Raw genomic sequence first — 12,360 nt, forward strand, 5'->3', positions numbered from 1 at the left:
GAAGGCCTCTAGTGACTTGATCAGCTTTCCCCAATTTGGTGCCCTCCAGATGCTGGGGACTGCAACTCCCAGCATTCTTGACCATTAGCCTTACTGGCTGGGGCTGATGGGAGATGAAGGACAAAACCGTCTTCCAGAATTTAAGTAAGCCATAAAGACTGATCTCTTCCGGCAGGCTTACCCAGTTGAATTTTAAGATGCCTTTTTTAATGGTGTGCTGCTTTTAATGATGCACTGGTTTTAAACGTTTGAATTAGTTGCATGTATTTTATGGTGTTTTATTAGTGTTGTACCCCGCCTCGATCCAGAGGGAGAGGCGGGTAACAAATAAATAAATAAATTATTATTATTATTATTATTATTATTATTATTATTATTATTATAACAACTGGAAGGCACCAGGTTGGGGAAAGCTGCAGTAGTTTGACCAAGGTCTCTGGCTTCTGACTGTTCAACAACACCAATTTGTAATTATTCAGATGCAGACTTGGCACTCGTATAGGCAGAGTCTATCTCAGTATATCTAGGGACGTGTGAATGAGCAGAACGCCCGCTCAACGAAGGGGGGATTCTACACGTCATACTGAGGGCGCTTCCATGCGCCCCCAGTGTGACCCCAAAGCGATTGTTTTGCCTGCTGTCGACCAGGGACCCACAAGCAAGGCACGGTGCAACCGCACCCTCCCACCCATGTTCCCCAGCACCTGGTGTATATAGGCTTATAACTAAGTACTCTTAGTAAGTTAATAGTAAGTTAGTAAGGTTTTAAGGTTAGTAAGGTCTTAGTAAGTTAGTAAGGTTCCATTGATAAGTACTCATTCAGAATCGGACTCAAAGAGTACTTATCAATGGAACCTTCTCAAACTGGGGAGAGGCAACGAGTGGGGTACCGCAGGGCTCAGTCCTGGGCCCAGTGCTCTTCAACATTTTTATTAATGATTTGGACAAGGAGGTGCAGGGAACGCTGATCAAATGTGCAGATGACACAAAATTGGATGGGATAGCTAATACCCTGGAAAACAGAAACAAACTTCAAAGTGATCTTGATAGGCTGGAGTGCTGGGCTGAAAACAACAGAATGAAATTTAATAGGGATAAATGCCAAGTTCTACATTTAGGGAATAGAAACCAAATGCACAGTTACAAGATGGGGGACACTTGGCTCAGCAATACTACAAACGAGAAGGATCTTGGAATTGTTGTAGATTGCAAGCTGAATATGAGCCAACAGTGCAATATGGCTGCAAGAAAGGCAAATGCTATTTTGGGCTGCATTAATAGAAGTATAGCTTCCAAATCACGTGAGGTACTGATTCCTCTCTATTCGGCCCTGGTTAGGCCTCATCTAGAGTATTGCGTCCAGTCTGGGCTCCACAATTCAAGAAGGACGCAGACAAGCTGGAGCGTGTTCAGAAGAGGGCAACCAGGATGATCAGGGGTCTGGAAACAAAGCCCTATGAAGAGAGACTGAAAGAACTGGGCATGTTTAGCCTGGAGAAGAGAAGATTGAGGGGAGACATGATAGCACTCTTCAAATACTGAAAAGGTTGTCACACAGAGGAGGGCCAGGATCTCTTCTCGATCCTCCCAGAGTGCAGGACATGGAATAACAGGCTCAAGTTAAAGGAAGCCAGATTCCAGCTGGACATCAGGAAAAACTTCCTGACTGTTAGAGCAGTACGACAATGTTACCTAGGGAGGTTGTGGGCTCTCCCACACTAGAGGCCTTCAAGAGGCAGCTGGACAACCATCTGTCAGGGATGTTTTAGGGTGGATTCCTGCATTGAGCAGGGGGTTGGACTCAATGGCCTTATAAGCCCCTTCCAGCTCTGCTATTCTATGATTCTATGAAGTAATGGGCTCCACATACCATCAGCCACCAATTTGCAACCAGCTCCAACCCAAGCTACTATTTCGCGCCTTGGTGGACCTTGGGGTTCTTGGGATTAAAAAAAGAAGAGGAAAAAGTAGATCCCACAAGCCTGGAGTAGACGAGGCTGGCTAGGTGCACCAATGGTTAGATTCATTATAAGAGAGCTTCACTAAAGATGGGTGAGAATTTCTATCAAGCTAATAAGCCCTAAAAGCCACTCCAAAACACTTTGCATCGCTACAAGGAATTGCTACTGGGAAAATTTGTTTCCCCCAACCGTGCGACTGTGAGGAGTGCCGCTCAGCTCAGAGGGAACGGGGACGGCTTAGGCGGCTGGAAGATGATGTCAACTCCCCTGCGAATCGAAAAGTGACAGAGCCGCCCTCTGCCCCTGCTCGCTTCCTGTCTCTCACCCCCAATGGGCCCGTAGGTGACGATGTAGTTGTTCATCTCAGCCACGGGAGGATGCCAGGTGAGCACGGCCGAGGAGTCGGTGACGTTGATGGCCCGCAAGTCAGAAGGACCGTCCGGGACTGCGGAAAGAGAGAAGGCGGTGTAAAGGAGGCCCTGGGACCCCACGGAAAGGACCCTAGGCGTCAAGGATGGGAAAGATACAGCCGAAACCATGGATTGTCACAGCTACGAACGGTCGTGATAGAGAAATGGTTCGTCTTAGTTAGGGTGACCCCATGAAAAGGAGGACAGGGCTCCTGTGTCTTTAACAGTTATAGAGAAAAGCGAATTTCAGCAGGGGTCCTTTGTAGGCATGCAGCACCTGGTGAAATCCCCTCTTCATCACGACAGTTAAAGCTGCAGGAGCTATACTAGAGTGACCAGATGCAAAAGAGGACAGCGCTCTTGCAGCTTTGTGATGAAGAGGGAATTTAACCAGGTGCTCCATGCCTACAAAGGACCCCTGCTGAAATTCCCTGTTAAAAGACACAGGACCCCTGTTCTCCGTTCCGTAGGGTCACCCTGTTTAAACAAGCTTTGGATTGGGCAGCTCTTCAAGTAGAGGATGCCTTCAAACAGAGGACAGTCCTCTGTAAAGTAGGACACCTGGCGACCCACCAATTTCTTCTTCAAGTGGCGTCTTTGGTTTCCTTTTTTGTTTTTAATGTGTTGAAAAGAAGAAAACCCTTTTTAAATGCACCCGATCTCGATCCCTGAATACTCATAGGGTCCCCTTACTCTGGCGCCATCCCTCAGCCAGAGGAATAAGGACTGTCGGGAGGGTGAGCACCAAGCGTAGGCGTGTTCAGGCACCTGCCGAGGGTCCGCAATCCTTTGGCCAGAGACCCCTGGAGCTCCGCCTCCTCTTCTCCAGGGCCACCTGCTCCTTCCTCCGCCTCTCGCTCTGGCCCAGGTAACAGAGGTCGCGAGAAGGAGGACAGGGAAGAGCCTGGTTGCTCATTGGCTCTTTGCCTGTCAAGCAAGCGAGTTGGAGCAATGGGGAGAAAGGGGAGGCGGGCCGTCGGAAGCTGCTGACGATGGATCCCTGATATGAAATGTGATTCTGAATTTATTACTTTTATTCCTGCAGATTAGAAATCCTTTCCACAATTTTGGACACAGAGCCCAACATTTTTCTTCAGGAAGGTACCAGCTATCATGCCTTTCTTAAGGGTTGCTCCCCGTTTTTATAAAGGGTAAAGCCCATAGGCATTTTAGCGGAGCTTAACGTTTACCAACGTCCATTTATTGGTCTGCATGTCAGCAAACAGTCTCCCACGGGGGTTAGAACCTGCAGCCAACATGCCAAGCTTTGACGTTACGGTGAATGCTTAACTTGTGAAAACTGAAAACGTGACTTGCTGACTAAGTTGGAAGCAGTGCAATACAATCCGGAGCCGTCATTTAATAATATTGCATTGATACGTTTTCCCTTGTTTGTATTCTTTCATGTTTATGACATGTGTTTGCAGGGCCGGCGCTTCCATAGAGGCCAGTTAGGCGGCTGCCCAGAGCGCCAAGGTAAGCGCCCCCGGAAGTCGCCCTCCCAGCCTTCCGCCCCGCCCCCCAGCGTCCCTGGCTTGGCTTCAGCTGGGCGCCCGCCCAGCAGCCGAAGCCAACCCGGGACACTGGGGGGCGGGGGCAGGCGGCTCCACGTTCTGACATCCGGCGCGCACTGGACGTCAGAACATGGAGCCGTCTAACCGCCCTCCCCCAGCGTCCCGGCTTGGTTTCGGCTGGGGGCTCCCAGCCAAAGACAAGCCGGGACACTGGGGGGGGGCGCGGGGGCGGCGAACGGACGCAATTGGAGCTGCCCGCCCACCCCACCGCAGCGTCCCGCCAAGCCAGGAGGACTTCAGGCGAGGGAAAGGTAACCTGTCTTCACCTACCTGGGGTGGGGGGATACGGGGTGGGGGTGAGGGCGAAGGCAGCTCACCTTGCCTAGGGTGCAAAAAAGCCTGGCACCAGCCCTGTGTGTTTGTCCTTATTCATCACCGGTAACTTTGCTACATGTTTATTCAATGTTTGCTAAATGTCCATTGATGCTTACTATATGACTGCTGGCTTGGATAAATCGCATTGAGGCTTTTGGAATATGCACAACACACTGGCCTCCCTATATATATGGTGCGATCAACTTCAGGAGCGTTGGTGGATCTTTTCCCTTTCTCTTCAGGCTACGTTGAGATTCATTGGATTGAAAGGTGGGGTATAAATCTAAATAAACAAACAAGCAAACGAGGCTACCGATATATGACATGTCGGCTTTCCTCCAGGGCTCACCTGTGGTGACGTAGCCCACTAGGGGCTCGCTCTCTTCGAACCCACGGATCGACATCACGGTGACCTCGTAGCTGGCCCCCGGGGTCAGGTCGCCGATGGTGGTTTTGAGCTTGGATCCGTCCACGGAGATGCTCCGGGGCTCCCCTGAAAGAGAAGAGCGGAGCTCTCAACGCTTCGCACACGAACTGCTATGAGGGAACAGGCCGGTTTGCTAAGGGGTCGTGGTGGACAGAGCGAAGGAAGGTGAGTTGCAGCAGTGGCACCAGGACCGTACAAACGTACACGGGGCAATAGCCAGATTTACGATGGATTGACTGTGCTGGCAGAAGTAGAGTTCCCGGTCCCTTCCTTCCCACACGAGATCCTCCTGCCCCCTGAAAATGCTAAACAGAGGCTGGGTTCACTAGGGTGACCCTATGGAAAGGAGGACAGGGCTCCTGTAACTTTAACAGTTGTATTGAAAAGGAAATTTCAGCAGGTGTCATTTGTATATCTGGAGAACCTGGTGAAATTCCCTCTTCATCACAGCAGTTAAAGCTGCAGGAGCCCTGCCCTCTTTTAAATCTGGCCACTCTAGTATAGCTCCTGCAGCTTTAACTGTGTTGATAAAGAGGGAATTTCACCAGGTTCCCCATATATACAAATGACACCTGCTGAAATTCCCTTTTCTATGCAATTGTTAAAGATACAGGAGCCCTGTCCTCCTTTTCATATGGTCACCCTAGGGAAGTGTGGTGGGAGCAGGGTCTGTTCTCAGCCAGGCCTCACACTACAATAAACTAACATGGCTGCCCTTTGGGGGTTTGTCTGCTTCGGCTTGAGCCTGAGGGGGGAAACAGCAGCAGGCCTTTTCTCTCTATGAGGGCCTCCTGAGGTAGGGTGACCCTATGAAAAGGAGGACAGGGCTCCTGTATCTTTAACAGTTGCACAGAAAAGGGGAATTTCAGCAGGTGCTATTTGTATATATGGAGAACCTGGTGAAATTTCCTCTTCGTCCTCTGGTCACTCTAGTATAGCTCCTGCACCTTTAACTGTTGTGATAAAGAGGGAATTTCGCCAGGTTCTCCAGATATACAAAGGACACCTGCTGAAATTCCCTTTTCAGTACAACTGTGAAAGAGACAGGAGCCCTGTCCTCCTTTTCATATGGTCACCCTATTACTTCTCCCCCTTCACACCTTGCTGCAACACCCCCTACACCAAAAAAAGGATCTTCCCCTGCATGGAAATTAAACGTTACAGAACCTTTCCCCATTGCTTCGGGATGATCTCGGTCAGCGTGCAAATTAACTCGAGTTTGTTTAATTGGATATGATTTGGATGAGAAATGAGCCTGCTGGCTTGGCCCTCCGTCCTGCGAAACGGAAATAAATCCTAGTGATGGTTTCTGAATGTGCACATCTGGGCTTGTGCACGGTTTTGCGTCTTATGGGCCCGGGAGGGCTTTGCAGCGCCCCTGCTCACCCCCGTCGGAGGGCTGGAAGGAGACTTTGTAGCGGTCGATGCGAGAGGACGGCGCCCTCCAGTTGGCCAGGACGGAGGTCTCGCGGATGTCGCTGAAGCGCAGGTCCCGGGGGCTGTCCAGCTCTGGAGGAAGCAAGGAGGGAACAGGTGAGAGAGGGCTCTGGGCTGGAATCACTTGGGGGGTCTGTCTGTGCACGGGGAAAGCCCTGCGGTGGCTGTGGATCTGCACCGCGTTGGCTGCATGACGCAGGTGTAGATTCTCACTCATTTATTTATTTTATTGCATTTGTATCCCACCCCATAGCCTCTGGGTGGTTCACATAAGATAAAAACACTTAACAATATACAAATATTAAACCCCACAAAAACATACAATATACACATACATTTAAAACTACTATAACAACTTTAAAAAAACAACTATGACCAAAGAATTATGACCTAAAAACCAACCCAGGCTCATTACATATTGCTAAATGCCTGGGAGAAGAGAAAAGTCTTGACCTGGCGCCGAAAACATGACAATGTCGGCGCCAGGCGGGCCTCGTCAGGGAGATTGTTCCACGGTTGGGGGGCCACCACAGTAAAGGCCCTCCCTCTTGTTGCCATTGTGGGGTTTCCCTGTGATGCTGCGCTTAGAAAAAAGTTGGGGATTTACCCCGATGTTTTCCAACGGAACGATGTCAACACAGCGCTTTGTGGCCAACCTGGGGGTGGGGAGCCTGGCGGAAGGCGACCGGCAATTGGTCGCCTTCCACCAGGAAAAGGGCAGGGGCGGCTCCAGGACCCAGATGGCCTCCCAGGAACCCCACACTCCCCCCTCGGCGACACCGCCCCAAGAGGAGAGAGGGAAAGCACAGGGTTGAAGAGGGAGGTGGCACCAACCCGGTGCTGTGAAGACAGTCCCCTGGGTCTCCCATTTGCTTGAGAAAAGGATACTCATAATGTTAGAACCCAATGGGGTCATCCCATGAAGCTGATACCTCCAGTATGAGAGGCAGTATATACAGCAGTTGCTGGGGAACATGGGTAGGGGAGGTGCTGTTGCACTCAAGTCCTGCTTGTGGGCTTCCCATTAGGGCAGCGGGTTGGCCACTGTGTGAACAGAGTGCTGGACTAGATGGACCCGTGGTCTGATCCAGCAGGGCCCTTCTTATGTTCTTATGCAGGAAAGCGCCAACACAGAACGGAGAGGAAAGAACCTCTAAGGGAGGGGAGGGACACCTGTGAGCCTCTTGCTGGATTCTAAGCAACATCAGCTCCAACCAGCAGGGCCAATGGTCAGAGATGATGGGAGCTGAGGGCTAACAATGTCTGGAAGGCCACACAGTCTTCCTCCGACCCTGCTGTAACGTGCACTAAATTAGAATAGGGTGACCATATGAAAAGGAGGACAGGGCTCCTGTATCTTTAACAGTAATGTAGAAAAGGGAATTTCAGCAGGTGTCAATTGAAGAGGGTGAAATATTCCCTCTTCATCACAACAGTTAAAGCTGCAGAAGGCCTGCCCTCTTTTGTATCTGGTCATTCTACTATAGCTAGTGTAGCTTTAACTGTCACCCTAAATTAGAATGTATTCAGCCAAGTGCATTTCGATGAAAACCTTTGCCAGAGGCAGGATAGAACTAAGCACTGCATTAGTTGGGGTGCTCCAAGGCTGTTTTACAGATTCCGTTTTGGAGTTATTTATTTATTTATTGCATTTATATCCTGCCTTTTTTCCTGCAAGGAACCCAAGGCAGCGTACATAATCCTCCTTCTCTCCATGCTATCCTCACAACAACAACCCTGCGAGGTGGGTTGGGCTGAGAGTGTGTGACTGGCCCAAAGTCACCCAGTGGGCTTCCATGGCCGAATGGGGACTAGAACCCGGATCTCCCGACTCCTAGTCCGACACTTTAGCCGCTGCACCACACTGGAGTTCCATGATTGGGAATCCTAATGTTTGTTTGTTTTCTTTAAAAAGCAGCAATGTGGGGCGGGGGAGGAGGATGAGGGCAGAAGGTTGGGCCGCCCTCTCTCCCTCTCCCTGTGCCATGGCCCCAGGCCAAACTGGCTGCTTTTGCTAAGAAGAAAATTATGTTTGGGGTGTGTGTGTTTCAGTTTCAGGATTGGAACACTTAATGTAAATTTCTTCTTTAAAGCAAATCAGTGGCAGTGGAGAGAGAGTCTGATTTGGATTGAGGCTGTGACATTGGGGCAAAGGGTGAGCAGCCCCCACCCCATGGTCCCAATCCAATTGGCTGCTTTGTTGAAGTAGTAGTAGAAGAAGAAGAGGAGGAGGAGGAGCAGGAAGAAGAGGAGGAGGAGAAAGAAGAAGAAGAAGAAGAGGAGGAGGAAGAGGAGGAAGAAGAAAAGGATAGAGGAAGAGGAAGAGGAAAAAGAAGAGGAGGAAGAGGAGGAAGAAGAAGAAGAAGAAGAGGAGGAGGAGGAGGAGGAGGAGGAGAAAGAAGAGGATAGAGGAAGAGGAGGAAGAGGAAAAGAAGAGGAGGATTAGGAGGAGGAGGAGGAAGAAGAAGAAGGGGAAGAGGAGGAGGAAGGAGGAGGAGGAGGAGGAGGAGGAGGAGGAGGAGGAGGAGAAGGAAGAAGAAGAAGAAGAGGATGAGAAGAAGGAGGAGGAGGAGCAGGAAGAAGAAGAAGAAGAAGAAGAAGAAGAAGAAGAAGAAGAAGAAGAAGAAGAAGAAGAAGAAGAAGAGGAGAAGGAGGAGGAAGAAGAGGAGGAAGAGAAGGAGGAGGAGAAAGAAGAAGAAGAAGAAGAGGAGGAGGAGGAAGAGGAAGAAGAAGAGGAGGAAGAGAAGGAGGAGGAGAAAGAAGAAGAGGAGGAGGAGGAAGAGGAGGAGGAGGAAGAAGAAGAAGAGGAGGAGGAGAAGGAAGAGAAGGAGGAGGAAGAAGAAGAGGAAGAGGAAGAAGAAGAGGAGGAAGAGGAGGAGGAGAAAGAAGAAGAAGAAGAAGAAGAAGAAGAAGAGGAGGAGGAGGAGGAGGAAAAGAATACGCTGATTGCAGAACTCCAACTTGACGTGGTTGTAAGTCTGACCCTCTGAGAAGCGGGGAGTGCAAACCAAGATCCATGCTTTGGCCTTTGACTCTCTCTTACTCAACCTGCCCTCCCCCCCCCCTCGGACCCCGCCTGTGAAATCCTCCCTCCCTCTCTCCTGAGATTAGCTGCGGCCAATCTGGCTGACCGCAAAGGAAACGGAGGAGTGCCAGCGATTAATTCCTCGAGTCTCACAAAGGAAACCACAGCTGGAAGCCGGCCCGGCCTGGTGTGCGCCAAGCCAGGGCCGCAGCTGTTGGGCCGCTTGCTGTTTCCCAAAAGACCAGCAGGGCTCTTTCAGCATAACGTAACGGCTTCTGCACTCACCCCCTGCTCTTGACGGCCCTCCGAGCGCAGGTTAACTGGTAGTTAACTTTGATGGCTGCAGCTGCTTGCGGAAGACGCACACACACACACACACACACACACACACACACAGATCCATTCAGTGTTTCTTTGCAAAATCTATGGCTATAGAGCACATTAGGGCCAAGCCGAAATGCCTCATGTGGGTGAAGAAATGTGTGTGTGGGGGTATTAGGGTGACTTTTTTCAGGGTGGCTTGACAAAATAGGTTGAAATGGAGGAGGGGGCTTGCCGGTGACCACATTTGGGAAACCAAAAAAGAGGACACCCGGGGCGGGCGGGGCGGGAAGGGGTTTTCCGGGGCCTCCGGAAAGCGTGTCCTGCCTTCGCACCCGCCAACTTAAAGGCCCCTATTGGAGCAGAAGAGGGGAACATACGTAATTGCCACCCCCACTGCTCCAACTGGGACCTTAAAGGCCATGACTGGAACAGTGTGGGGGCGGCCTCCAGAAACTGCATCATTCCCCACCATCATGCGAATGGCAGCCCCCATTAGTTTGGTGTGAGGGCGAATGTCGTGCTTTCCAGAGGCCTAGGAAAGCATGCGTTTCCCTCCTCCTTCATAGAATCATAGAATAGCAGAGTTGGAAGGGGCCTACAAGGCCATCGAGTCCAACCCCCTGCTCAATGCAGGAATCCACCCTAAAGCATCCCTGACAGATGGTTGTCCAGCTGCCTCTTGAAGGCCTCTAGTGTGGGAGAGCCCACAACCTCCCTAGGTAACTGATTCCACCGTCACACTGCTCTAACAGTCAGGAAGTTTTTCCTGATGTCCAGCTGGAATCTGGCTTCCTTTATCTTGAGCCCATTATTCCGTGTCCTGCACTCTGGGAGGATCGAGAAGAGATCCTGGCCCTCCTCTGTGAGACAACCTTTTAAGTATTTGAAGAGTGCTATCATGTCTCCCCTCAGTCTTCTCTTCACCAAGCTAAACATGCCCAGTTCTTTCAGTCTCTCTTCATAGGGCTTTGTTTCCAGACCCCTGATCATCCTGGTTGCCCTCCTCTGAACACGCTCCAGCTTGTCTGCGGCCTTCTTGAATTGTGGAGCCCAGAACTGGACACAATACTAGAGTATTGTGAGGCCTAACCAGGGCCTAACCAGGGCCAAATAGACAGGAACCAGTACCTCACGTGATTTGGAAGCTATACTTCTATTAATGCAGCCCAAAATAGCATTTGCCTTTCTTGCAGCCATATCGCACTGTTGGCTCATATTCAGCTTAAAGGCCCCGATTGGAGGGGAAAGTGTGTCACACACACCCCAGCCACTCTAATTGGGGTCTTGTCTATCGTGTCTGGGAATGACATGCTTTCCCCTTGAAGACCCTCATTGGAGCAACAGGGTGGAATGACATTCCCCTAGAACAGCCTTCCTCAATCCGGGGCGCTCCAGATGTATTGGACTACAACTCCCAGAATGCCCCAGCCAGCTCGGCTGGCTGGGGCATTCTGGGAGGTGCAGTCCAATACATCTGGAGCGCCCCAGGTTGAGGAAGGCTGCTCTAGAAAGTGCCTCATCCTCCCCAACCCGCTATGCTAATAGCAACCTTGAAGGAGAAAGCATGTTTTTAGGATGATTTTAACAGTGTATGCTATGTTTTTAATCAGTATTTTGTGTATTTAATGCTTCTTGTTGTTTCCCGCCTCGATCCAATCAGAGCAGAGGGTAAGAAATAAATAAATAAATAAATAAATAAATAAATAAATAATAATAATAATTCCTGGACATTATAGGAAATTACAGGAAATCCCCCCCGGACACCCAGAATAGAACAAAAAACCAGGACAAATCCGGGAGAATCCTGACAGTTGGTCACCCTAGCCAGTGGCAAGGCAAGCATCCCCACACATCCCAGAGGTCCCATGGGAACAACTCTGTTATCATGTAATGTTGTTCACAGGTGATTTTCAGAGGTGGGGTGGGGGCAACCTCCAGCTCCAGGGAAAAGCTTGCATTGCTACACATTACGTCACTTATCTGTCTCCCTTGTGAGACTAGCAGCAATGGTGAAAAAAGCAAAGAAAGGGTAGCCATTTTGTTTCGCTTATCCCTCCAGTTTAGAGACAAATACTCTCCAATCCTAGGGTGACCATATGGAAAGGAGGACAGAGCTCCTGCAGCTTTAACTGTTGTGATGAAGAGCGAATTTCACCAGGTGCTGCGTGCATACAAATGACACCTGCTGAAATTCCCTTTTCTATACAACGGTTAAAGATACAGGAGCCCAGTCCTCCTTTCCCTATGGTCACCCTATCAGATCCCATCCTTTCTTCTCGCGTAAAAATAGTCATTTCATAGAATCATAAAATAGCAGAGTTGGAAGGGGCCTACAAGGCCACTGAATCCAACCCCCTGCTCAATGCAGGAATCCACCCTAAAGCATCCCTGACAGATGGTTGTCCAGCTGCCTCTTGAAGGCCTCTTGAAGACCTCTATTGTGAGAAAGCCCACAACCTCCCTAGGTAACTGATTCCATTGTCGTTCTGCTCTAACAGTCAGGAAGTTATTTGCCTCATTGGTTCTCTGCCTTGTCCAAAGGCACCGTGTGTTCCTTTTTCCTCATCCCACCCCAGCTCCAACAGCCCTCCTCTGTCTCTTACAAGAAATGCGTTGATGATCACTGCAGTAGCTAGAGAGTTTCTTATCTCAAACATTCCGTGACATCATAGAAACCCAGCCAGTAGCTTGCGGGTCAAGGCTCACAAGCAAAAGGCAGCCAGTTTTTCGCCTTGCCACGGAATGGGGATTCCAATTCTCTCTGCTCGATATTATCCATTTGTGAGAACTTAATCCAGGGGACTGATTCTGCAAGCGCTGTGCATACGCTTTGATTATGGGCCAAAACAGGGATTTCTTTAAATCTGTGTCTAGTAGCTGAATTATT

At 50.0% G+C, this 12,360-nt stretch overlaps 1 protein-coding gene across 1 annotated transcript in view; it reads right to left on the reverse strand.

The window, feature by feature from the left end:
• TNXB (tenascin XB) overlaps positions 1-12,360 on the reverse strand; it is a 170,508-nt gene that overhangs the window by 15,214 nt on the left and 142,934 nt on the right. Inside the window, exons 38-40 of the mRNA XM_063122680.1 lie at positions 6,074-6,196; positions 4,610-4,753; positions 2,287-2,406 (exon numbers count right to left, since the gene is read on the reverse strand). Of these exons, the coding sequence (XP_062978750.1) occupies positions 2,287-2,406; positions 4,610-4,753; positions 6,074-6,196 (387 nt within the window). The remainder of the gene's footprint in view (positions 1-2,286; positions 2,407-4,609; positions 4,754-6,073; positions 6,197-12,360) is intronic.

This window comes from Elgaria multicarinata, chromosome 3, assembly GCF_023053635.1.
Source record: "Elgaria multicarinata webbii isolate HBS135686 ecotype San Diego chromosome 3, rElgMul1.1.pri, whole genome shotgun sequence".
Classification (NCBI taxonomy): domain Eukaryota; kingdom Metazoa; phylum Chordata; class Lepidosauria; order Squamata; family Anguidae; genus Elgaria; species Elgaria multicarinata.